At 40.9% G+C, this 27915-nt stretch overlaps 1 protein-coding gene across 1 annotated transcript in view; it reads left to right on the forward strand.

Annotated features, from left to right (window-relative positions):
* The window catches only part of EGLN1 (egl-9 family hypoxia inducible factor 1), a 38570-nt gene that overhangs the window by 5705 nt on the left and 4950 nt on the right, over window positions 1–27915 (forward strand). Inside the window, exons 2-3 of the mRNA XM_027685497.1 lie at window positions 1–609; window positions 26215–26334. The exon at window positions 1–609 is cut by the window's left edge and continues 4 nt beyond it. Coding sequence (XP_027541298.1) covers window positions 1–609; window positions 26215–26334 — 729 coding nt within the window. The remainder of the gene's footprint in view (window positions 610–26214; window positions 26335–27915) is intronic.

The raw sequence follows: 27915 nt of genomic DNA on the forward strand, positions 1-27915 counted from the left end.
GGCGGGGCTGCGGCGAGCGGCAGCGGCCGGGCCGGGGCCGGCAAGGGCGCAGCGCCGTCGTCCCCGGACGCCCCCGCCGAGGCCGCCCCGCTGACCAACAACCACGTCGCCGCTGCCGCAGCTGCCAGCGGTGAGGCAGAGGCCCCGGCTGCGGCCCAGTCCCCGTCGCCCTCCGGGGAGGCGGTGCTGCTGTACCGGGACAAGTCGAACCTGTACCCGGGCGGCGTGCAGGCGGGGCCCGGCGGGGCCGCGCTGCGCCCCAACGGGCAGACGAAGTCGCTGGTGCCGCAGCGGCTGGCGCTGGAGTACATCGTGCCCTGCATGAACAAGCACGGCATCTGCGTGGTGGACGACTTCCTCGGCAAGGAGCTGGGCGGGCTGGTGGCCGAGGAGGTGCGGGCCCTCCACCACACCGGCCGCTTCACCGACGGGCAGCTCGTCAGCCAGAAGAGCGACTCCTCCAAGGACATCCGCGGGGACAAGATCACCTGGGTGGAGGGCAAGGAGCCGGGCTGCCAGACCATCCGGCTCCTCATGAACAGCATGGACGATCTCATCCGGCACTGCAACGGCAAGCTGGGCAACTACAAAATCAACGGCAGGACGAAAGTGAGTATGGGAGGGAAGGAACCGGGACCCCCGGTGACCCCCCCGGCCCCTGCACCGGGGGAGTTGCGGCGGGGGGCGGGAGCGGGTCGGCGGAGCCGGCGCTTCCCCGGGCGCGGCCGTGTGTGCGCGCACGTGTGCGGCTGTGTGCGGGTGCGTGCGTGTGCGCACGTCCGTCCGTCCGTCCGTCCGTCGGGCTGTGCGTGTGCCCGTGCGCCCGCTGCTGCTCCGCTCCCCGGAGCCGACTCGTGAGTTGTGTCCAGTTCTGGGCTACTTTGTCTGCTTGTGGGCTCCTCTGTACAAGAAAGACAAGGAGCTGCTGGAGACGGTCCAGTGGAGGGCCACAGAGATGATCAGGGAGCTAGAGCATCTCTCTTAAGAGACGGCGGGAGCTGGGCCTGTTTAGAGTAGACTGAGGGAGAATCTCATTAATGCATATAAATATCTCAAAGGCAGGCGCCGAGACGATGGTGCCAGGCTCTTTTCAGAGATGCCCAGCGACAGGGTGAGGAGCAATGGCCATAAACTTAAAACACAAGAAATTCCACCTCAACATGTGGAAGAACTTCTTTACATAGAGGGTGGCAGAGCACTGGAACAGGCTGCCCAGGGAGGTCGTGGAGTCTCCCTGTCTGGAGTCATTCAACAACCTACTTGCTCTAGGTGATCCTGCCTTGGCAGTGGGGTTGGACTAGATGATCTTCAGAGGTCCCTTCCAACCGTAACAACTCTGTGATTCTGTGACTCCCGCCCAGCCCCAGCGGGCCCGGGCCGCAGCCTCCGCGGTGGGCGAGTATTGTCCCGCGGTCAGCCCAGGGATTGCTCTCAGCTGGGAAAGTGTGAAAGGGTTTGTTTGCCTCTTGGCTTCTCCAGAGCAGGAAAAAAAGGCAATCCCATTTATATCCCTGTGGAAGCTTATCTGCTGGGTGATGGGTATTGAAATGCAAGTTTCCTGTGGTCTCCCGAAAAAATGGATGGGCTCCGGGAAGCCGGGGGCAGCGTGTGCTGGGCACCAGCTGCAAAGCGTCCCGGCAGCAGCGCTGGCTGGGGAGCGTGGAACAGCCTGTGCATAGCGTTTCCAGGGCCAGGTTTTGCTAAGCCTTGGCTCAGGATGTGGCCTGCCTGGTGCTGGACTTAAAAATGTGGGTAGGAGATCCGCATCAGTGAGCGAGTTCCCCGGTGGCACAATAAACCCATGAGTTACAGTGCGGCCCTCTAGCAGTGGTGCTGCGGTGGGCAGCAGAGTCACGGCCATGAGGAGCAGGGCGGCTTTGGGCTGAGTTTTTTTTTATTTACTGTCATCAAGTCTCTTTTCCGCAAAAAATCTTACTCTTTAGCTCTATTTTGAGACCAGAGAACTGAGTCAAAATCTCCCGTTGTATTAGCCTAATTTGCAATTCCCTTCCAGTCCTTTAAATAAAATTTTGGCCCTTGGTAGAAGACTAGTAATGAATATTCATTAGTATCTTTTCAGTTTAAAAAAAGGAAAAGAGGGGTGAAGCCTCATCACACTTTGTTACCTCTATTAAAACATAAGGAAGCCAGTGAATTGGTAGGAGCCATCCCACCGAGGTGATTGCACTGTCACAGATGGACTGTTGTTGCTGCAGCTGCAGAATCTCAGCTGGTAGGAAGCTGCGGGAGGGAGGAAGGGAGAAACTGGAAGGCAAAAAACAGCCCTGGATTTGTTCAGGGCACGGGAAACTCCTGTGATAAAGAAAAGTGGGTGGGTATTTTTTTATTTTAAATGCTGTCTTTGCATACCTTCAATTAAACCAGTTCTGTGCTAAAACTTTTTAACAGGAACATGATCTAGAGTCCTCATAGATCTCTGTGGGGCTTTTCTAAGCCAACTTATGTTTTGAACAGTCTTAAATCTCTTCAAGGCTTCAAACTTGCACTCTAAAAATATCACTGGTTTTGCTGGGTTTCAATTTTATGCAGCCAAGAGGAATACCGCATCTGTTTTTATGTGCAGTGGTGTGCTTCTGTAAAGAATATGCGCCAGGGTTTTAGAAAAGGGTTTTTGGAGTTGTAATCCTGAAGCATGTGTGCAATTCCTGGACTACTATATTTTACATTTCTACTGTTGCTAATTGTGAAAAACAGGGAAAAATCTCTTCAGGTGGCATGCCTTTGCAGAGCAACAGCAAAGCAGTGGGATTGTTTAGCCCCTGTTGGTTTTCAGTCACTAATGAAATCCCTCTGTATTGGGAGCGTCAGAACAGGTGCAGGGATCAGATCAGTAAAGGTGCATTACTTTGCTCCTTGGTGGTACAGAAATGCATTACTTTCGTCTTCTCACCTTCCCTCGTTTATTTCCTCACAAAAATCAGTGCTTTTAGTGCACAGAAAAGCTCAGTTCCCTAAAATTTCAACAAAGCAGAATAAAAACTGTCAGTCACTCTCATAGAATCACCTCACCAGAGCTGAATTAACAAAAGCAGATGATACCTAAAGTAGGACTTCAGATAACTTGTATACCTGTTGGTGTTGTTGGCATTGAGCTTGCCATCATTTCTGTCAAGTGTCTAAAAGCACTATATGAAAAGGAGAAAAGAAATGGATGTGCAGTTTGCCTCTCTTAGCTTGTAAACCTACCTAACTGTCAGGGAAAAAGCCATGTTGTTTTAATAGAATCTAATTCAAACTGATTTACATTCACCATGGCCAGTCTCTTAAGGTGAAGGACATGAAATAAGGTCAAGTGTTAAGTGTGAGAAACCTGAAATTTTACAGTTGAAAGTCTCTGATGGGTGATACGCTCTGATAGACTAACTCAGGCTACCTAGAACTGATCTGCTTAAGCTGATGTGGTTCTGCTTAGTCCTGACTGTCAGCAGATGACTCTCCAACCTGAAGGTATCTATATAGCAGTAGATATAGACTAACCAAGTACCTTTGAGGCGTGTGGAGGGTATAGCAGCATGTATAAGAGAATGGCTAACTATTTACTCATCTTGGAAGTCCTGACTTACTGCATTCCTTGCTTTTGTTCTCTTTCTTTCCAGACTCTGCTTCCTTCTTTTCTCTAGCAGATGGTGGTACATACTTGCATACGTGAGCTGTAGTGTCTTCCTCCTACTTCCTGTTATTTTCCAGTTTTTTCTTCTTTCATCTCTTCACAAAATATTAATTCTCCTTTTTTCCTTTATCTTATCAGTTGCCACACTTTTATGTGCATGTATTTCTGTTTCCTGCCTGTCCTGTCTTACATAGTGGAGATATAAATGTGCTTATCTAAGTCAGGAAAAGAAATGTCCTGATTCTCACCCAGGTAAGAGGGTTTTTCCTCCTTCTCCACACAGAGGCGGAGAAGGGGTTAAGGGAGAGGGCAGCTTTATGATTTTTTTGCTAAGTTTCTCTTTCCTCTCTTGTGGATTCTGCTGATCTGAAGCTTACATCCTTTACTGGTCTTGCAATAATAGGGGGACTTCCTAGTCGTGGACTGGATTCCTACTAATCACCATATAACCGGACATCTGATCTATCAGCTATTCCTGTTTCTGCCCCATTATACCAGCGCCACCCATGTCCTAAACCCTACCCCATGCCTTTTGTTGAAAGGAGTTTGAATAGACAGTTTGACAGGCCCTGTTGCATCTCTTTAGTTTTTTCTTCATTCCTACCCCTTGAAACCTGTCAGAAGACATACTGTTCAAATTGATGCATTTTAATTCTCTCCTGTCTTTACCAGTAGGCCAGTGACACCTACTGCTTCTCAGCCACCGGTAGCTTAAAAATTTGCTTTATTTGTTACACATCATGCAAGCTTGCTTTTCTGCTTTTTCTTGTAATTGCTCATCTCTTACTCTCTCCCCACCTCCAATCTCAAAATAAATTGACCTGATTCGAAGTACTTTAACTGCTGTTCATTATTCCCTGTGTGTTCATCAGTTTTCAATGTGATGCTGCACACTAGAGCATCCTGGAGTTTTCTGAAGACCCGGAGGAACTGTGGATTCAGACTAATCTGACTGTGCCCTATTAAATTATATTCTTTTAAAGTTAGTAATGCTTCTTCAGAAAACAATTCTCCAAGAGTGAGTGGATTTCTTATACCCTGCTGTTAGTTTTTCTATAAAGTGGAAAGAAGAAGCTGTATGCTCTTGGCACTTATTTATATTGCATCTTTTCCACAAACATGTTGGATTAATGTTACCAAGGAAAAGCAAGATTTATGGGTATTTCTGCTATATCTTGTTCTGCAAACTGTAACTGTGAGCATGTGTGGTAGTAAGAAGACAAATGAGAAAGAAGAGATAGAGAATAAGGACTTGACAACCAAGCAGGTACTGGAAAGTGATGATAATGGCAAAATACTGGTAGAAGAAAAGGAAAGCGAGCACAGGGGTGGGTGTGTGGCTCTCTTGTAGCTCAGGTGAGTCCTGCTCTGATAGAAGAACCCAAGAGCTTAAGAATGTCTATAAAGTGGGGAACTTCCCCTCAATTTGCTTGGGGCATGCGCTGTTACAGAGATCCTTCTGTATCATTCTGGAGATTCATTTCACTACCACACCTTGAATTTATTTCTTACTAGAAAACTTACTGATCTAATTGGTTCCTAGTGAATGACCATATGTATGGGTTTGAATCTGCCACTGAGTTGTGGGAAGGTGTGACCAGCTCTCTCACAGTCTTCAGTACTGGCTTGAGTTCCTTGACCTTGATATAGAATATGACCAGTGCTCATCCTTATTCCTGACAGCAATATTTCTGTTGGTGATGGTGTTCTCTTCTAGATGAGTGTCTTGGTCAGTGAAGGATTGTATGGTGATTCATGACTACACAACAGCCCACACACAGTTCTTAGAATCCTGTTGGAGTAGAGCCCTGACATGCAATGAGTATAGTTTTCATTTGTTGTTCTTCATGTACAAGCATTCTGGGTCCCAAATGGAACAGATGACCAGAAGACTGTCTGAGGTCTCTCCTGCAAGTGATCTTTTGATGGGGAAGCACAGCAGAATCCAGAAAAGACTCTTGTTTACAGCCAACTTGAATGTATCTGAGGTTCTGGCTGGTTCTCCTACTAGAGAAAATTACAAAGATATGCTAATTTCTGAGGGGCAGCTGTGTATTGATTGTAACTTTAAAGTGTGGTGGGGAGGCACCACATAACTGCCAGGAACTTCTCTGTGTGTTAGGCTGTGGTTCAATGAACACTTTTAGCTGGCACTGTTGGAGAAGCAGTCATTCTTCTTTGCCAGAATGAGTATTTACATGGCCATCCTGTGAACTGGTTTGGGGAACTGATCCATCTGAAAAATAAATTGGCAAAAGAAGTGCTCCTGGTTCAGCGTTCGGATGTTTGTCCTGGCACAGGGGACTGGCAGATGGTGAGATTTTCTTTCAGCAGCACTGCAAATTTATGCCAGTTTAAAGTGTTTGCCAAACTACAGCCTTAGTTTAACACTTTGAGTCTGATTCTCCCAAAATTTGCCCTTGAAAATTTGAGCACATTTTAAGAAATCTTTGCTAGCTGTCAATTTTTTTTCTTTCTTAACCTTTCTTTTCTTTGTTCTCCTGTGTACAGTGTGAGACTCCATTCTTGCCATCAGAAATGCATTCTTCTGTCCTCCAAGAATCTTCCTTGTGAGAGTTTTATACAGAAACTTTGCTGGTCAACGCACCAGCTGATCCCATGTAACATGTATGTGGGATCAGGGGGACGCAAAGAGGGCCATCAATAAAACTTCTACCCTGGACTTCTGGCAGGGCAGATTTCGGCCTACTCAGAAGACTGGTTCAGAGGGTACCTTGGGAAACAGCCCTTGAAAACAAAGGGGTCCAGGAGGGATGGACATGCTTCAAGAAGCAAGTCTCGAACGCGCAGGAGCGGGCTGTCCCAGTGTACCGAGAGGCAAGCCGGGAAGGAAGACGGCCAGCCTGGCTGAACAGGGAAATTTTAAAGGAAATTGGGGGGGGGAAAAAGAGAGCTTACCAACTGTGGAATGGTCTAGTAACCACAGCGGTGTTGGATCAAGGGTTGGACTTTATGATCTCGGAGGTCTTTTCCAACCCGGTTGATTCTATGATTCTGTCTACAGTGGAAACACATATTTTCTCCAAATCAAAACTGATTTCCCCACACACCCTGCAGCTTCAAAAGCAACCTGTTGTTATGCTTTTTGGCTGTCCCTATCCATTATTCTAGAATTTTATTATCACCAAGACGTTCTTGAGTTCTCTGTTTCAAGACAGAGCTGGACTATCATCCTCTGTAATGAACAGTGTGCTGCAGCTTGCTGCTGTTTGCTGCTGGTAAAGAAGGTCCCTACTCAGCCCTATCCCCTTGTGCCCCATCCACTTCTTCTGTTTCAGGGGCTCTGTCTGAAATAGGCACTTTGAGTACTATTTCACATTTCATGTCTTGTTTCCTCTCTATTGCCCAGTGCATTAGGATAGCTCTATGAAATTCTGGGTTGGTTTGTTGCTTGCTTTTTCTCAGTCATTTTTGACTAACTAGAGTTCATTTTTGAGTTGTTACTGTTCTGGAGATAAGGAACCCGTAACACTGTAGTTGTGCACATCAGTGATTTCAGTACACTGTGGGTAATTAATTTTTTCCTGTCAGTGATACCAATGATTTTCTGACCGTGTGGCTGCTTTGATGTTCTGTGCTGTCTTTCCTGCACAGAATGGGCTCAGTTTAATACTGTCTAAAACTCAAGCGGGATGCTTCTCATCATAGCTGTACAGCTTGAGAGGAAGAGCTGTCTTCCCTCCGCTGTGGCCTCTTGGACTGAAGTTCCCTGGAAGTAATGTGCTGCCAAGTCATAGGACTGTCTGAACAGCAGTTCTCAGATCTCTGGGTTAGTTGTATCAGTAACCTTGACTGAGAGATGTTTTCCCTTTTTCTAAATGATGCTTAATTTCTGAATAGGTTGCCAACTATTTCCTGAAAAAAAATCAGCAGCGTGTTATTCTCTTCCGTGATATTTACCATGTTCATAGTATTTGTATTTCAGTTGTGTTTAGACTGTCCTGGTTAATATCTGACAGCTTTTAGGTTGAATAGGCTAGGTTGCTATCGGAATTTTGCAGGATGTGATCTTTGTAGTTGCTACTGTCTTGTTCTGTACTGAGTGCTAGGGTGTATGTTTGTACCTCTAGGTATGTACATAGTGTACTTGGAGCTTAAATGAAGGCTTTCTGCTGCAGCAGAAAGGAAACTTGTTGTAAAAGGGAAACGGATACTCTGTATAGAGCAAAAATTTCTTCTTGCCCATCCAGAGACTAAATCATTTTTCTTTAGGCTCCTTGGAGAGCTCTTGTACAATGACAGCACTTTTTTCAGTTCAAAAATTCATTTTGGGGCTGTTGTGAGTGGGTTGGTTAATTAATTCTTCATTGGGACACTCATAAGGATCTCTGGCTCTTGCGCTGATATATTTTGTTACTTTTCAGTAAGGGTGTGACTGTAGACAGTGCAAGGACTGTACAAGTGTTTTTTGGAAGTAAGCTTACTCAGAATATATCAATTCAAGATCTTTATTAATCGGCATGTTTTTTACACTCCACTAAGAAAATAATATTTTGAAAGTATTTTCAGTGAACAGAAGAGTGAAGTTATTTGACAACTGAGTTTAATGGTCGTTATTTATGATACCCTTTTTTCTTCCACATTTGTGACTTAGACCCCTCAAAAGGAGGACTGATGCTAGTCTTTGAGACCTTCTGAAAAAGTCATTTGGTGCTCATTAAATCCTTGTAAACTCTTTCCAGTTTTTGAAGATTGTTGGTAAATGATGGGTAATCAGTCATATTTTCAGAGCAGGCTTGTGCCAGAATTAGCTGGTAAGTGGCAGTCATAAGCTTCAGGTCAAAAACGAATCCACTCGATGTTCCAGGACAGTGTCTGTCAAAAATAGAGCAATGCTTTTATGCACGTAACAGCTGCTTACACTTGAAGACTTTCTTGTTCTTTGGTATTTAACTTAAAACTGCTTGAGAGTATTTTTGTTAGCATATGATGTTATAAATAGGAATTGGGTAGAAATGTGCGTGCCTGCACTTCTGTGTGGCCGTTGTGTGTGGAGGTGGAGTGGTTATCAATACGTTGTGTGCATAGTGCTCTAACAAAGAGATGAAGTCCTTACCTGTAGGGTAATTAATGAGGCCTAAAGAAAAAGATTATTTAATACTCCAGGATTAATTTTACACATTAATTTAGAGTCAGACCAGCTTAAACTGCATAGTTTGACCATGAAGGCGTTGTGGACTGTACAAATTATGTACAACTTTTGACAAGATGCTGCTGTGTGACCCCAGAGTGCTGGTGTGACAGCAGAGCCCGAGACTGCCTTGCCTTGTTTCAGCAAAAACAAACATGTTGAAAATGATATAAAGGTGAACACAGTGAGGGAGTTCAGGAAGCTGTTTTTCCTTTTCATCCTAACCGGGTGGAGGAATTGTTGCGTTGGTTGTCAGATGGCATTAAACTTATAAAATGCAATAAACTGGCTGAAGACTTGGGAGGTTTATATGTATTTGCTTAATTTAGTTTTGGTTTGGTTTGGTTTTTAGTGTCTTTGTTTTGTTTGATTTTCTTTTTATATGGAGATATTTTAAATATATTTACAGGAAGATCTTATATTATTGGTTCACATCACTTTGTTCTGTTGAGACCTCAAAATTCTTGGTGAATTGACAGAGGCTGTAGGTTTCTCTGCTGGGCACAGTCTTGCTGTGGCTTGCTGACCTTCTGGTGTGCCAGGGTCTGTTATCTTCCTGCTCGCGTGGGTCAGAAGGCTGCAGCTATATAGTTAGAACAGTCCTGAAGTTACTAGTCAAATTAAACAAAAAAGTTACAATAATAGATTAACCTGACTGTTGTGGTAATGTGGAATTTAAATTGCTGTAGATTAAAAACTTGGTCTATATTAACTTTGAGGCTGGAATCCTCATATATTTAAGTTCTCTACCCTGTGAAAAAATCCAGGGATGTAACATGTGAGAGGTTTCCAAAGCAGTTTATAGTTAGTTAATAACACATCTTTCTTGTTACTGCTCTCTGTCCTGTTCAAGCATCTGTTCAAGCAGCTAAACTTCGCTGTGGATGCCAAGATCCCTCAACAGCTTCTGCTGTATTCGGACAGTGTGTGGTCTGTGCTCTGCTGAAGGCATCGAGCCCTTCCAGTTTCAGTGGTTGTTGCATTGTTGTTAAGGCAGCTGGCATGCAGCCTTGCTGCTGTGAGAAAGGAAACTGTGGCCAGTTGATAAGGGCATCTTAAACTGACTCAGTTTCAGCTGGCATACTAGAAGATGCCCAGTAAAATAGATGCTGGCTTAATCGTCCCTCTGGCTTAACCTTATTTGTGTCTCCTTTAGCCCCTGTATGACAACACATCAGCCACTCAGTGCCACTCTTCATGGTGGTGGATTTGCTTTTTCAGACCATATGGTGAGAGGCTGAGAGAGCTGGGACTATACTGGAGAGGAGAAGGCATGAGGGGACTGTACCCATGTCTACAGATACCTGATGGAAGGAGTGAAGAAGAAGGATCTAGACTCTTTTCAGCAGTGCTCAGTGACGAAGCAGTGGGCACACTGAGATGAAAGACATTCCATTTAAATGTAAGAAATGCTTTTTACACTGTGAGGGTGATCAGATGGAGAAGCAGGTTGCCACAGAGGTTGTGGAGTCTCTACCCTTGGAGATATTGAAAACTGGATTACTGCTTACCCAGCCCTGAGCAAGGGGCTGGACCACACGATCTCCAGAGGTGCCTGCCAACCTCAGCCCTTCTGTGGAAAAAAAAATACTGCAGTTTGGAGTGGAGGAGATACCAAAAAAGCCAATTTTTGCAGTCTGTTAAAACACTTTTTTCCAGAAGTGACACTGTCAGGATAAGTCCTGCTTATTGCATCTCTGAGTGAAGTGGGCAGAAGTCTGTCTTCCTACTAGTGGTTGTTTGCCCCCTAAAGGATCATTGTGGTCGAATATGTCAGTAATGTAACTGTTTGAAATATTCCTGCCTTGGATCCCTTTTGGTTATTCAGGTGGTCACTTGTACTAAGTCTGTGCAGCTGCCTCTTTCCTGATTTCTCACAGGTTGTGTGTTTTTCAGTTCATAGGTGCATATACTCCTAGCACGATTCTTTCCTAGTATAGCTTTCAAAGCATGTGTACACTTCACAAGACTGATTTAATCAAAAGTTTAAGAAATGAGCATCAACTATCTATAGGGAGCTCATACTTTCTCTCCAAAATTACAGAATTATTTTAAATTTATATATGGTTTTGGGACCACTTCTGTACTGAGAGGGCATAATGCAGCAGGGATAGTTATCCTTTCTTTGCAAAACAAACAGAAAAGTGAAATATGCTGTTTCAAAGCCACAGACTACCCAAAAATGCTTTATTGTAATATTTCACCTATTTTTATTTATGTAGCAAATTTGTTACAAACATCTGGACAACATTGTTTTCAGTACATTTCAGTTTCACTTAAGAAAAATGCCACCCCCTCGATATTAAAAAGGTTTCAGAGAAGTGTGAGAAGGGAACATTTGAAGAGGTAAGTCAGGCTCATATATTTTATTCAGGCTCTTGAATAAATCAAAACCCTGTAGCTCTCAAGTTACAATCCTCACCCCCCATCTACCTTCTAGTCATTTTCTTTCATCTGTATTCCCCACACGAACTTGCGTCCCCTGCCCACTTCTATTCTGCCTGTTCTCCCCTGGAGACCTTGTTCTGCAGTGGTGGGTTCATTTTCTGTTGAGGGAGAGGAGAAGAGGTGCTGAGGGAGGCGAGCTGCCCCAGCAGGGGTGCAGAGGGCTAGGCTTGCCTGAGTTGCTGTTCTCTGCCAGGTATTCAGCGGTTGCAGCACCCTGTCAATGGAGTCTCCTCTGCAAGGACTGCACTCGAAAGATAAGAGCCACGTACCTCTTGGGAGATGCCAGTTTGACCATCTATGCCATATATCTAGTTATGAATCGAGGCCAGATGGAGTTGTGCTCATCTGAAGTGACCTTCTGTGTGAACGAGATGCTAGGCCATCCCTGAATTGTAGGTTAAAGCTATGTGGTTTTGAGCACTATTCAGTCTTACTGTTAAAAGAAAAAAGTATTAAACCCAGGTGTTGTTGTTGTTACTGTTCAAATGCTCAAGACCCACTCTGCTGAAAGACCCGCTTTACTCAGTTTTTGCACTCTGGCTAATTAGTTTCAGGTTTTAGCAAGTTGCCCTCTCATGTATGTTCTGTGGGAGTTCCTCCTTGTCAGATGTGTCCATTTCACACAAGTATTTGTCATCTATGTTCATACCATTCTGTATTTGTTTTAAATAATAATTCGTGTGTGTATAAAGCTTCAAAGTGTATATGATGCTATTATATACTGTCCACCTCTATCAGTTCAGGAGCTCTGAGCCAGAGGTTGCATCTAGACCACTGCTTGTAATACGTGCAGATGGATGGACATATTTGCCATTAATTTATGTAATCTTGTTTTAAAAGCCATTTGTACTTTTGGCCTCTGCAACATCCTGTAACAGCGAGTCCTGCAGTTTGATTAGGTGGAAAAGGAACTTCCTTTTGTTTGAAACCTACTGATGGTGATTTCAGTGTCTCCTGGACTCTGTATTGTGAAAACTCATTTCCCAGTAGTTTTACTTGTCATGTTTTTAAAAAAAGTCCAGCATTTGCTTCCATGCATTTTTTCAGCTGACATATTTTCCCTCCTAAACTGAAGAACTGTAGTTGTTTTAGTGTTTATCCAATGGTGTTTATCCACTATTCTCGTCATTCCTGCTGCTCTTCTGTGCAGCTTTTCTGGTTCTACTAATAAGGTAAGGCAAGCAGAATCACAGTATTTAAAGTACAGTATGTCATGAGTTTGTGTGCTGGCGAAGTGGTGTATTCTGCGTCATATTTCCTTGTTTAGTGATGTATGACACTTTAGTTGCCTCCTCTGCTGTGCTGAGATGATGTTCCTAGAACATCAGCCTGCATTTTTTTTTCTAAGGTGATGCTATCCAGTTTAGAAGACATCACTTTATAAGGAAGCTCTTTGTTTTTTCCCCAAGGAATATTCCTTAACACTTACTCTTTCCTGAATTTCACTTGTTGTTTTGCTGTCCAGGCACATAATATCATTTTGCACCCTTCTGTGTACCTTTCTGCAACCTGGGCTAGGATGAACTATGCAGCATATTACTGCATGTAAACACTATCATTCTGCTGCTCATCTCCTTTTCCCAGGTCACATATGAAAAGTACAGGTTCTGTGGGGATCCTGCTGGTAACTCCTCATTTTTCACTGAAAGAGGGTTAGTTTGCTATCACGAAATTGCAGTTGCAGTTTACTGTTTTAGTGCTCTTTGCTTTGCTTGTTCCGTTACTTTGAAATGCCTTGAAAGTAAGATCCATGCTTGAAGTGCTTTATACTTGAAAATTTCTAATGTTTGCATTAAAATTAATGCCTTGAGTAAAATTTTATTAAATCTCCATTATAGCTTGGAGAAAATTACATATAGTGACTCCCGAAGGCCTCCTAACACCTGGCACAGACTCAAGAACAACACAGGAGTTCCTATACTGGAGTTCTGACTTTGTCATTTTCCTTAGTGAAAATAGAAAATGGGAGTGGCCTCTCTCATGAGCCAAGACTATGCCAAAATTATATTGTAAGAGGTCATAAGCTAAACATATATTATTTTTACCTGTTTAGTCTTATAGCTTTATTTGTAAACGTGGAAAATAATATTCCACTGTAGAACAAGAAATACAGATGAAGGTGCTATCAACTAACTTTATTTTTAGTTTAGTCTTCTCCTTTAGCAACTAGAATTTTGCAGATTTCTACTTTTTACTGTGTCTTTTACTCTTTCTGCACTCAGATCCTGCTACTTTGAAGGAACACACCCATTGAAAGACAAAGCTAGTATTAAATGATCCTTCCTGACCATTGAGATTTCAGTTTCTACAGTTCAGCTTGTAATAGCTCCATATTAAAACCCCAGAGAAAACATGCCTTTGAAGAGTGAAAATTCCAATGCCCTTTCCCCCCTGCCTTCACTCTCCCACCCGCCTTTTGGGAACAGCTTTCTAGAGGGAGTGATGGAATTTTTCAGGGGCTCAGTGGGGAACAGAATTGGCCAGCAGTGAGAAAATCGAGTCCCTTTCAGATTTTTTCCTTTGAAAAGTCTCTTAAACTTTTTTTTGTCATCTAGCCTTCATCTTCAAGGAAGGGTTATCTTGGCTTGGGAACCCTTAATTAAGGTTACCTTTACAGAGTAAGTAGATTCTTGTTTTCTGGAGTAACTTTCAGTTGTTTTCATGGTACCTGTATAGCATTGCTTGCATTGATCCTGGGGATAAAATATATTTTTTTTACTGATTTGTGTGTGTGCCGAGTGGGGGAATAAGTCAATAGATAGGCTTGAGGGCAGAGCTGCCATTCAGAGAGATAGTTAGCTTTTTGCAAGCCACTCCATGTGAACATTTTGTCTGGGAGACCAGTGATATAAGCAGCCTTCTGCCCGTAGTGGGTGGATACGAGTACGATAGTGCTGTGCTGTGTGTGGAGTGGAAGCTTTTTTCTGGTCTTTGCTTGCAATTCTGTGTGCTGAAAGTAACCTCCAATGTCCAAGATGTTTTGTAGTGTGGTTCATTAAGGGGCCAGAAGCACACAAAAGCAATTACAGCTGAGGCCTGCTGGGGCGTCTCAGTCATTAGTGCTTGCAGCCTTATTTCATGGGGTTAGTAGCAGGGCAGTCGCAATTAAAACCCGTACTGTGGAACTTGCTCCCTTCGTTACTGCAGGAAAAGCATCCACTGTCGGCAGGTCCTTATCCACTCCTCCTTTTCCTCCATGTTCTTCCCTTCAGCCTTTCTATGGCTTCAGAATTGGCTTTCCTCTTCTTTGGTTGCCTGTGTCAGAACAGTTGTGAGCTAGTGAGGAAACAAAATGAGTTTTGGGATCTGTTGTGTCTCTAGTATAAAGATACAGGGCTGTCTACTATACGTAATAGAAATTAGTAAGTCGGTTGGCTGCCTACAGATAACTTCTTGAAATACAGTCTTCTATTTAGAAACTGCTATCCAGTGTTAGTGTGCAGTACTAGATACGTGTTTTGGAAGATCTGTTGTTTATTCTCAGTAATTATGTAGAAATTTCATTTTAAAATACGATCTCTGCTTGAAAGGCCTATTTCTGCCAATCCTGAAATCTGGAATGTAGGATTTTTAGAATTGATTTCTGTTCCGCTTGTTCCTTAGTTCTTGTGATATTCAGCATTATCTTCCCCCTTCCAATAATGCAGACTTTTGTCAGTGTTGCTATTCCTTCTGATGCCTGCTTCTTTATTCATCTTCCCTTTGTTTCACTGTACATTGTATGTCCGTCAGTAATTTCCACTGCTGTTGCTTGAGGTGATGTTGAGTTCATATCCTTGAGTTGTTTTGTGGTATTTGCAGACTGAGGCAAACACTTTGTCATCAATTATGGTTTTTCTTTTTGTTTGTTTTTCTTTTTTTATTAACACAACATTAAGCTAGGAACAGGCTTTACTTAAGCTCTGCAGATCTTGCATGTAGGTTGCATAAATATGTCCTGTGGAACAGTGATGTGACACCTCTGATCTGGGCTACTGTTGCTAATCCCTGCAATCTCTTCCCAGTAAGTACGGTAGATTGCAAAGCCCTAACTGCCCTTTGGTTTACCAGAAAAGTTTCTGCTGATTCGATTTTTAGGGACATACAGATAAACCTTTCTGCAGAAACACAAAAGAATGAGGTGTGCACATCCTGTCTTGAAATCCATTATTTCTAGGTGGGGTGTGGAACAGTGTGCTTCCCTTTTATATTAAATGCAGTGCTTTTAAGAAGGTTTGAAAGTATGTAAATGCTGGCTGCATGCTAACACAGCTGGTGTTCAGATTTCTAACTTTCTGTGTGAGCATTTGAGGTGAGAGGTCCTGGTTCTGTGCTCTTCTGGATGCCTTGGAAGAGGGAAGTAAAGTCTCAGTGACAAAGTTGTTTCAGAAAGGCTTTCTTGTTCCTGTCAGGCTTTTCTGCTTACATCATCACTTTGTGTGGAGTTTGGTTCCGCCACCTTCTGATTTTTAGAGTGGGAAAATTTGGGGTTTGAAGTTAGCATCTGAAGTCTAACCACAATTCTTGTTGAGTTATAGACAGTCATAACCATGTTGATTGACAGGAGCCTTGTCATTTAGCATTAACTTAGTTGGTATTCACAGGAAAGGGCCAATCTGTGGAGAAGCCTACTTGCCTTTTAAGAAGGGTGAATTTTTTGATGAATATATAAAATATTATTTTTGTTATTGGAATAATGACAAAGAGGAAAATAGGTAACTTTTTGATTGGATTGGTCATTTTCATAGCAGTTTCCGAACTTGGAACCAACCAGATGGGTCCATTTTAACCATTTTATAGTTGGTAACGCAGCATGTTTTATTTTTTCCGTGGCCATGAGAGTGATGTGTCTTTCCATCGGGCTGGTCTCTTGGGGCATAAGTGGTTGTGATGATGGGGAGACTGGTAAAAATCCTGTTGAAGCAGCACCAGGGAGCTCTGCAGGAGATCCTAACCTAGAAATGATCTTGTTGCTGCCATGAGTGTACGCTTGCTGTAGGGTCAGCTGAATTGGTGTTGAAGAAGACAGTGGGGTTTTTGTATTGGCTAGGCGAGCACAGGCAGTTTCCTCGAGTGTTTTTTGCTGCCTGGACTCAGTGTTGGGTACATTCAGATCTTTCTTGTGCTCACATGGTCACATACTTCTAGGGCAAATACATTGCATTCCTGAGCTGCCCTCCTCCAGGAGTTCCACCAAGTCAGCCTCCCTGTTTCAGCAGAATGCCTCCTTAACCCGAAATGACATGGCTGCCTCTGCTGGGACATACATACAGTTGAAGGCATGGGTTTTGGAGCCAGTTTTCCAACTTGCATGCCAACGTCACCAGTCCTGCTCCTGGCATTTGTGATCAGCCTGTAGCTCTGTGTGGCCTCAGCTGTTCTCAAGGCTTTGGCCAAGCACTGGTGGGAACCTGAGACAGCTGGAATACCAGTAGATTTGTATAATGCGTGCTTGCATTTGGACTGGATATACTGGGTGATCTGGTCAAACGAAAAAAACCCTAAGTGTTGTTTATACCAGCTGGGAGAGAGGCCTTATTACAGAGTTATGGTAGGATTGTAAAGAAAGGCTTGGATGGAGACAGTTTATGTGTGAAAGCCCGTAAAAAGTAGTATGGGCAGAGTCAGCATTTTTTGCATTTAAATTGTAGGTGGCTTGAAAGCTTATTACAGGCTGTTTGTAGCTATTTGGCTTTAGACCTTAGTCATACTTCTGTGCAGTGTTAATATAAATTAAATCAGTGTCTATAAATAAATGTCTATTAGCATTTCAGTGCGTAGTTATTTGGGTTTTTTGAATTGTCTGGACTGTAATAGTAGAAGTGAATGCTATAGTGTATGGTGTGAAGTTTGGAATTCTGTGGTCATGCTGAATCATATACATCCCCTTGAAAATATCCTTAAAAACTGTTTTAAAAATCATTTTCCTTAGCATACTGTTTATGACAGTAAATCCTTCTGTGGTTAAAATACAGAGGTGGTACCTGAGGCCTTGACTTGAACACTTTGGTAAATGTTCATGTAGATGCAGTAAACTTAAGGAACTTAGAGTACACGAGTATTTTGAAGTATCTGGCTAACCACAGTACTAAACACGCAATTCTCTTACCATACAGTTGCACAATTTTCAAATTTATATAAAGATACCTTTCCTGCAAGCTAAATTTCAGTTACATTGTTATATTGCTCCTTAGAGCAGAAACAAAATTGCAGTTTTAGGTAAGAAATAAGTCTCCCTCCTAGTATTTAGCAAAATGATCATGTACAGATTCGTGTCTTCTATAAGAAGGAAGTTCCAGACTTCTCAGTATGTTTAGTTTTGGGGGGAGAATGATAGTGACGATGAGTGATATTCCTTAAATGGCGAATTTCTCAGGCATTCACTTTCACAGTGAGGTTTTGTTTGAAAATAAAACCAAAAAATAACCACCTCTTGTCCTCCTTAATTCTTAGTATTTCTTCCTCCCCAGCCTCTCCTGGTATTAAGTATGAAGTCTCCAGCTTTGAAGTTTTGGGCTGGTGTGCATGCTTTATTTTTATCACAGCATCATTAAGGTTGAAAAAGACCTCTTTAGATAGAGTCCAGTCATTTTTGAAAGTTCAGTTATCCAGTAGATCTCACGGCTGAAGAAATTTACTGATCCTATGTAAAAATGTTAAGATAGGTAACCATGCTTCTTCATGTGTTATGTGTCAGTGTGCCTGCTGATGTCATGTGGTTGGCTCTGGAAATCTGGTGTGCACAAACTGCTGTCAGAATATATTTTAAGTGATGCAGCTGAATGAGGCTTAACTTCTTACTATTTTAGTGCACTTGTAATTTGCTTTAACGTTATTTTTAGTTCTTAAAGATTTTGCTTCTCTGTGCCCTTTCTGAATGGTCAGTGATAAAAGTAGTAAGTTGAGTAGTTTCATGTGAGAGCAGAAAGTTCTACCCCATGTTGGGGAAAAAAGTTTCAAAGTACTTATTTTCTAAATGGTATTATGCATTTCAAAGCATTTATGATGTTAAATTAAAACCAGACTCTTAAATTGTGTTGACTGACTTCTCTCAAATTTTTGTGCAGCGCCAAAACAGTGAGTCATGAGTCTGCTTCTCTTGGAGGGAATGGGGAGTTAGCCATGGAGGCCTGCCAATTCTACAAACATATTTGACGTTATTCAACAGTTGTTTGAATCTGAAATGTATTGGTCAACTTATTTAATCATAATGTAGACAGATTTAGGCTGACACAAATCAAAGTATGCTTTAAACCTTTCCTAGCTGCAAAGTGGTGTGTTTGCTCCTGGGCTTTTAAGAGAGAACTTTTTGCCCCTGCTGACAGTGCTTTTCATCTACCTTCTTTGTGAAGCCTCAGTTAAGTATATCTGAGGGATTCTTTTGGGTTATTTTGTTTTATGTTGTTGATCTTTTAAAGTTTGCAGTAGACTTTGATATCAAAACTATCAGAATGTGTTATGTTGAACCTTAGGGAAGCTCTTAGTGTCTTTGAAGCACTGATGTATCTTGGATGTACTCTTATTAATTCTTTTTTCTTCTTTTTTTTTTTAAGGGAATGCAGGTGACTTAGACTCGAAGACATTGTCTATATTCAGAGATATGTTAGATAAACTTTACTCCTTTTTTTTTTTTTTAGTACCCTATTTAAGCTAGTGCAAGCTCTCTGTGTACTTTTTTAGATATGAACCCCATTTTATTTTCCTAATTTATTTTCCTGATAAGCAGTTTGATTAAGTTAATGGAAACAAGGCCTTCATAAGATTGAAGGATAGAGGGGTTCTTTCACTGATTCAGTTTTAAAACAGCACCTTTTGATTAAACTGTCACAATTTTGAGAATAGGCATGTCCCATCTGACTTGGCTAGCAGCCTGGAAAAAGCCAGTGTGTTAACTGTTACAGAAAATACATTCTATACTTTCCCCCCCTGCATTTTGTGAGCTGACTCAGCCATCTCTTTGCCTTTGGAGATTTGAGACTTGTAACTTCACAAGCTCAGGTACAGGAGAGCAGAAAATTGTTGATGTTTAAACATTTCTATCTCAGTTTAGTAGCGGTGAGAGCTGCAGGACCTCAGCTGAGAGTTAGGAAGTGTGTTTTAGATCTTCCTGTTATGTCTGTCTGCACTGATTTCAGTTCACCTTTGGAGATGTGTTTCTTCGATTGCCCTGCTCTCCTCAAGGCTCAGTCAAAGCTTCCATGCAGGGAATGTGCTGCCTTCTGTCACCCTCTTGAGAATCTGTACCATCTCCCCCCAGGTTAATGCCTTTTGCTTGATGGCTTCATGAGAGCGTCTCTATCCTATTTTTTATTTTTTAGATGTACTAAGCAAAGTGTAAGCACATCCCATGGGCACAGTCATTTCCTGAATATCAGACTTAAGCAACTGCAGTTCTGGTTTGGTTTTTTTTCTGTGCCACATGTAAGAAGTGATGAATCATCTAGACTTGTATGCACATTTCTTCAGCAATTCAAGAGCTCAAGAGCATTTTTTGGAGCCTATGTTCATGCATGGATTAAAGGAGTGATATTTGGAAGTCAACTTTGTGTGATCCCGCTGTTGAGCGCAATTAGAATTGAATGGTAAGGGAGGAGTACTGAACTTTATGTTGCTACAGTGAAAAATACCTGAGCTGGTTTGCTAAATGGCACCATGGTTACACTACAGGTGTTTGGATCCAAACTTCATGTGGATCTTCTGGCCCTGGAGAGCTGGGTTGAATGTGGCCACTGAACCAGCATGAAAGCTGATGCCTTCTGGCTTGTGTCAGTTTACTAGGATGTTTGAAGTGAATGTTGTAGGCAGAGTAATGTCATGTAAAAATGAAGACAGGAGTAAAGCAGTGACTTGAAGAGAAGTTGAAGAGCTTGCTGCTGCTGTGTTGGCAAAGCTTTTTCTGAACTTTGATCTGAGAAAGCAGCATCTGATTGCCAAGTTAGAAATAAGCAATGTAGTAAAAGTATTAATATGTTGTGCCAAACTTTCGGTAGTATGGTATGTTACTTGATTTTGAATGCTTATGAAATGTATTTCTATTCAAAGCAAGTAGGAATCTTGTATTGGCCATTGCATTGAAGAGCCTGGGAAGGAGGGAGGTAGATCAGGTTTCTGAACTCCCTAGAAGGTCATGGAAGATGTAATCCATGTACATAGCTGTGTGCTGATTCTATTAATAGTGTAAGCAGCTATGTCAACTCTCAAATTTTTCCTCTCTCCTATCTGAGTTCATTTTCATCTCTGTTCTCAGTTCAGGTTGCCCTCCCTTTGCCAAGCTTTCCAACTTTCTGTTAAAACTTTAGCAGCCACAGGAGAGAGTGACCTGTGTTTGTCATCCTTGCCTTCAGTTGTTTTTCCCTAGAAGAGCAGCTTACTCTGGGCTTGCCAGAAGATGACTCAAATAGCTGGTGTGTGGTGTAGTCAGGGTTTATTGGTTTTTTGCTGGTTTGTGTTTTGTGTTTTGTTTGGGTTTTTTTCCTTTGATCTCCAGTTAGGTATTTACCAGATCTGCAGAGAAAAATGCAACAGAAAATAATGGCTCATAATTCCTTTGCTAATGGGCAACTTGAATGACTGTAGTGGCAACTTAGTGTTAGGAGACAGGGCTTAAAAATAATGATGCCAAGCTGCTACAACATGTCAGTCTCTTCTTTAAGTTAGTTTCTAACTCAGAGATTCCTATCCTCTCTTGGGGATGTGTGAGCTACTGCCTTGTTTGATTTTTAAACTTCTAAGTAGTAGTTTGCTTTCCTCTTGCAGGTTCTCCGGAAGGTGATGACTGCAAAGCATGAATTTTTAATGAGAAATCTTTGCAGGGGTTGATGTTTCTCTCCAGCTTTTCTAGTTTCAGTGTTGACTTGCATGAAAACTTGGTTTTCTAGCCTTGCTTACTAAATCATGGAGGATATCATCGTGAGGTTTTACCGAGATGAAAGTTAGTATGGAAATACTTGGATTAACTGTGTCCCATAGAGTTTATTTTACCTCTTTTAGGTTCTTCTGGTTTAGGTGAGGCTGACAGGAGTTTCTCCCTGCTGATATTTTCTTTCTGTTGCAAGTTTCTATCTGTGCTTGTGAAGAATTTGCAGAGGAGTTATGAATCCAAGCCAAGTTATACCATGTTAGCATGTTTTAAGTCACTAATGTTGATGCTTCTCACACAAGGTGGTACTAAAGCAGTCTTTTGTTCCTTCAATTTGACTGTTACTTTGTTCAACTTGTGAAAAATCATAGCCTGATATGTGCTTAAAGTGAAATTTATTTTTTCAGGACTATTGTTTGTCACAGATGAATAAATTTTTGAACTAGAAATACACCACAGATGGGCGAAACAGGGATGAGTCAGATTTTTTGTATTATTTTTCTTTGTTTCTTCATTCCAGTGGGGTGTGTGGTTTTTTTCTTTATTTGAATGATCTGTCAGATGACACATGCCAAGGATTTCCAGTGAAGTCTTTGTGAGCACATCTGATAAATTTTGGTAGGAAGTCATTGGTCTTGCATTGACATCTTGTTTTGCTCACTGAGATTTGCAGTTCCTTCAGCAAAGCAGCAAAAGTGTCATCTCCTTGACTGATGCAGCTTTCTGTAATCTGAGCTGAACAATGAAGTTATTTTACATTAATAAATAATTATGTCAGAACACGTCGTCTCCATTATATGTTTGGTGGGTTTTTTCCCCTTAGGAATTTTGCTAATTTCTCATGTTACTAGTATTTTCCTCTCTTTCCTAAGAGGTTGCTGTTATTGCGTTCTTGTTTTTTAAGGAATGATACCTAAACTTGCATGTATCCAGCTGTGAGAGAAATGGAGAGGATAGAGGAGAAAACTTTAATTTGTTTACCTGCAAGTCTTTCTTCTTTATAGATGAGTGAGACTGTCATACTTCTCTGTGAAAGGAGGTTGAGGCTAGTCCCAAATGAAATCATGTTTTCAGCTGCAGTGATGTGCTGTGCCTCTCAGGTCGAGTGTCTTAGCTGGTGCTTCTTTACATAGTGAACAAAACTGTATGAACTATGGTTTGTTCCTTCTGATGTTACCTTTTCCATTTAATTGTTAGAGTAATGGCTGGCACACTATGGATGCTGATGCTTAGCAAAAAATCTGTTTTCCATTACTTCTTCTGTTAACAGTGTAGCTCAGTTTGGGCTGATGGCCTAATTTTCCAGGGTTAAAACATTTGCAAGTAGAACATCTGTATGTGAATCAGCAGCTTCTTTAGCATGTGATTACTTTGGATTTGACAGACACAGGTCGGGCAGATATCACTTTCATGCTTTCTTGATTACTCATGAATTCCAGAGGGTATCTTAGGACAGCACTCATGTGCTCGACATGAGTGCTCAGCCTAAAAGAAAATGCTGTGGGGTTAAAGAAGGTTAATATTTACAGTGTTTGCAAAGGAATCCTGTGGGTGAACAAATCCAGCATATGGCTTAAATATATTGTTTGCAGAAATTAAGTTTAATGCTTAAAAATTGTAATGCCTAAGAAGCACAAAAGGGGAGATCTCATTTTCTATTAAGAAAATGCAAGTAATACCTTGAGTTGAATTCATTGATTACTTTTATGGGAGAACTAATGAGACAGGTAACTCTGTTTCAGAGAGCTAGCAACTTTATTCTTCATAGCCTAAAATGTTAGGGACTTGGACTTTCTGGTCTCAAATGTCTGGCTCTGTTGATGGCCATTAGCTGTGTTTGGAAAAAAACCCCAACCACAGACCCAAATTTTTTGTCTCTGTTTGACATATATCTGCCTGCTTATTTATACTGTAAAATGTTAAAGCAACCACAAAAGTATGTGGCTTTGTAATTTACGTGGATCATTTCTTTGTCCTTTCCATGTGGGTAATCTTGCAGTACATGATAGTTTGACATGAACTTGCTTTATATTGTTGCACAAAGCAATATATTTCCCATGACTGATAAATTGTTACATTTTGTACCTTTCCTTATCATAGGTTAGTTGGGGAGAGGGAATTGTCACACTGACGGACAAAAGCAATGTATATTATGCTACACCCACCCAGTCCCGAATTTGTTTGCTTTCCAATTTGCTGCTGAAGGCTGAGTCATTCCTACTGTTATAACAAATACATGTTAGATAAGGTATCGTAGCAAAACTGTTTCTCGTCTCTTGCAGTTGATGATAGCAGAAATTTCAAACTCTAAAGTTAAAAACGAACTCTTTTTAAACAATGAAAGTATTTTAGACTCAATTGTATGAAATACTTCTGACATTGAATACAGCTGCTCTTTATGTGAAGTTGATGACAATTGGTGTTTACCCAGAAAAAAGTCCTGCTGGTCCTCTTTTTCTTCAGCAATGTTGATGTTAAATATTCTTTTATTGCCTTCCCTTCAGCAAAGAGAATGAGTACCTGTTTCAGGACCTCATAAAGGAAACTATAGCAGTAGGATGCAAATCTATGCTTCTCTACCTGCAAAATTATCTTTTTGAGGAGCAGACTGGAACCAACTGCCTTTGGAAAAAACCTGTGTTGGCCAGAGAGACCTGAGAACTGTCCTAAGATTTTAGTAGTAGGTTTTTTAGCTAAGTAGGTTTTTTAGCTCAGTGACATGTATGTAGGTCTTTTACATGTCTGAAGACCTTTTCATATCCGAGTCTAAATCCTTGTGATTTCAGTGAGAATTGACATTGCTCTAGCTACTTGGTTTCAAAGTTCTCCTTGTTCTGAATAAGTTTTAATTGCTGTTTCACATAGATATTGAGGAACAGTTAATGTCAGGGTTTCATTTGCATGATACATCTCAGCAAAACCGCTTAAATTAAAACTTTCCTGTTAGTAGGAATACTGTTACAGGATTAGACCTGGCTCTGCTTTCAGCACTGTTTGTGCTCCCTGAGAGCTTAGTTGGATTTTTTTGTGGTACATGGGACTTCTTTCAAAAGCTTTCGCTTTCAGTGGAAACCAAATATCTTCTTCTTCCAGCCCAGCTTTGCTTTTGTTTTGTTCCTTTTTTTTCTTCCTAAGAAAGGAAATTACAGAACATTTATTACATTATTTGGTATTTCTAACTCACTGTTTTGATTTTGTGGGTTTATCTTCCTGCAGCAAAACTACTAAGTCATGACTTTGCCAAATATTAGATCACATTCTTGATATAGGTTTTCATAATGTGAGGCCTGTAATGGTGACTGCATTATGATTATAGTAAAAAGATGGAGACGCTGAAGTGCCTAATTGCAAAATAAGAAGTATATTTGAATTTTGTAGTTTTGAGTACGTTTCATACAGTGTAGTCACTTCCAACTGATGTGAAGGAAGTTGGGCTTAATTTTTAGGTGTCTTTGTAACCAAGCTGTGTTACAGCTTGGCAAATACTGTTCTGATTTCTGCCTAGACAGAACTACCAAAACCTGCTGCTGCCATTAGTAGAGTATATATGGAAATAAAGATTTTAAAATGGTTGCTGCTATCTAAGCCCCAGATAGTAAAATCCATTCTGCTTACATGTGATATACAAATATTTTACTGATTGAACTGCAAGTACTTTAAGCTGTTTTTTAGTCTGCTTAAAGCACAATTTACTGAGCTACCTGCTCTGAATATATTCCTCAGCACTTGCGAGTAATGCAAATTGTGGAAAGCTTTATTTATGAGATTTTAAAAGGGGAGAGAGAAAGTTAAAATTATTAGTATAAAGCAAAAAATGCACTAAAACAGTTGATTTGAATTACTTCAATATACTGGTTACATTTTCATAGTTAACACTTTATTGGGAAAATATTTTTTATGTTTTGCATGAGGGATGAAACAGTTTGCAATCCAGGGGTCTAACTTAGAATTCTAAGTTAACCAGGCTAAATCTAGACAGGAATGTTTGTTTTTAGAAGTTTTTATTTTTTTCAGACAGCAGACAGTCATTGAGGTTAGCAGTGTTAGTAGAAACACACTTCTTTTGGTTTGGTTTGGTTTGGGTTTTTTTGTTTGTTTGGGGTTTTTTTGTAGTTTTTTTAATTCATGTTACAATTTCTTTCAGATAGGATATTGTCGCTGCAGATGTCTGAGTACTGTGATGGCAGTGGGTGTCTTGATCTGGAAAACTTTGTTCTGATCTCTTTCCAAAACCTGAAGTAATTGCTGTTTCCAGCAAATGCATAAAGGTGGAGTGATGTGCTGGACAAGGAACCAGCGATGTGCTCTGATAGCTAATCAAGCTAATCAGGCTGTCTGTTAGCCAGGGCCAGTTTGTTTCACATGCACATCCTCATGTCTGTAGACTCAGAAACCATCTTGCAGGGGTCTTTCAAGTCAGCTGAGCTAAGTGCAGCATGGGAAGTTTAATACACTACTGTACTGGGACTTGTTCGATATCAGAAGGTTATTGCAGATTGCTGTTCGGTGTCTGTTTTCAATTTCTCACTTCTTGACTAAAAAGGATGTTTTTCTTGTACATGTAGGCTTGTTTCAACAAAGGTTCAAAGACCTCCTAAGTACAGGACAAAACACAAACCCAAGAATGCACTTGGAGTGATCGAGTAAGATGGGCTATTGGTCTTGTCTAAAAGTCTCCTAAAAATAAAGTTTCATAGCATTTTTGGGAGAAATTCTTTGAATTGGAAACACAGGAAAAAAAAAGTACATAAAGGTAGCTGTCTCTGAACTTGAGTCTGGAAAGCTTATCACAAGGAGAAGCACATGCTGCTTAATTATATATGAGACATTTTTGTCTCTTCTATTTCATTGAAGGGAGGGAAATCTGAAGGATTAGTCACAACTTGAGAGTAGCCCCACCTTAATTCCATGCCTTAATTAAGTGTTCCTCTCAGTGTCTTTCATTCCTTTGTTGTTGACATCTGTGTTCAAAACCAGGTTATAACTAGAAAGAAAACACAACTAAAAAAAAATTCTTTGCCCGGTCTTTCTAGTTTAATTTTTCTGTTGCTTATGTATTAATTACTTAAAAATTATTATAAATAAAATAGACTTTTCACATGCACACGGATAAAATTAATTATTGTATTTTTTTCTTGACTCCAGGCTATGGTGGCTTGTTATCCAGGCAATGGAACAGGATACGTGCGCCATGTTGATAATCCAAATGGAGATGGAAGATGTGTTACATGTATATATTATCTTAATAAGGACTGGGATGCCAAGGTATGCAATAATTTCTTTCTAAACAATCTTTTTTGTTTGTTTTAGGTATACTTGCTGATGCACCTTTGCTACAGGCATATTTTTTCATGTCCTTATTTCTGTGCCTTAGTTGCGTTCTTACATTATGTTAGCTGTGGGTATCCTTTGCCCCCTCTGACTCTGTTGTTAGTGAGAGCAGATAGAGATGGAGTGTTGATTTTCAAGGTTTTGAATTATGCCAGCAGGACCTTTTTGACAGTAAGATTGAAGGAAAGTAGTAAATGCCTCTCCTATACACAAAGACTAAATAAACAATACATGAAACTGCCTTCGGTTTATTTGTCCTTACAGTCCTGTTGAATTGTGAGTTTACTGTTTGTGCAAGTAGATTGCTTAATGGAGTATGCTTATAAAGAGAGAGATGCTGTAGCTTGAGAGCATTTTCAAATAAACCAAGTGTTACCGTCATTGCTACATCAGTGTAGTTCAAAGTATCACGAGTCTTTATATTTTTGTAGATACGGGGAGCAGAACAGACTTATAGCACAGTTCAAGTGCTTTAAGAGTTTACTACAAGGGAGTATGATAAAGAAATTTTTTAATAAGGATTTTCCTAGCGATTCAGTGGGCTAGGTAGATTTGAAAAATGGATGTAGCTAAGTGACTGTATTGAAAGCGTGAAAGAGTAATGCAAAGACAGCATTTTAATGCAAAGACAGAAGTTTATTCTCATTCTGTGTAGGAAAAAAAAGGATAAAACTACTGATACTTCTATCATAGTTAGGAAGTAGCATGTGGAAGAGCACTAAAAGCAGTCAGTTTCTGTGAATTGCGTGCAGCAGATATGGATAACACAGGCTGCAGCTGAGAGTTTTTATTTTTCTTATTTTCCCCTCATAACGTACTTGCATGAACTGGTAGATCAGAGAGTTGAGTCAAATGGATGCACTTGAAGCTTTCTGTTTCTGACATGCTCTTTGACATGTCCAATTGGATCCTTCAATTAGAAAATAAATTACCAGCCTTTTTTTGCCGTGATAGTATTTTTGCATATAAGTGCACTCGTTGTATTGAGCATCTTAAAATGCAGCTTTGGGGCATTTCTGGTTGATTTATAGTTTCTCTCCTGGAAAAAAATTTAATACATACCAGAGTGTAGAAGTCAAGCAAATTGCATTTTTACAATAACTATGAAAAATTTACTATCTGGATATTTTATTTATGAAGAAAGGTATTTCATTTCCTGCAAAATCTATTTTAAATTACAAATTAATATACTACCAAGTATATTGTTTATTGAAGAAGAAGCTCAAACTTTTTTTAGGAGAACAAATGTATCTAAATTGTCATTTGTTTGCTGATTTAGAACACAATTAAAAAACAGTCATTTATATCAATTTGCCTTGTTGGTACTTGCACTGTTATGACTCTTATGACATGAAGGCCTATGGTGGCCATCTGTAGTTAGATTTAACAACATTGATACCATAAGTAGGAAGATGTTAGCATGACTTATGTGTTTAACCCCACCTACTTGTGCTGTTTTCTAGACATACATAGGTAGGCCCAACTGTTTTCAAAACCTGGAAGATATTTAAATTG

The sequence above is a fragment of the Neopelma chrysocephalum genome, unplaced genomic scaffold, assembly GCF_003984885.1.
Source record: "Neopelma chrysocephalum unplaced genomic scaffold, ASM398488v2 Primary Assembly neopelma1_23, whole genome shotgun sequence".
Taxonomy (NCBI): domain Eukaryota; kingdom Metazoa; phylum Chordata; class Aves; order Passeriformes; family Pipridae; genus Neopelma; species Neopelma chrysocephalum.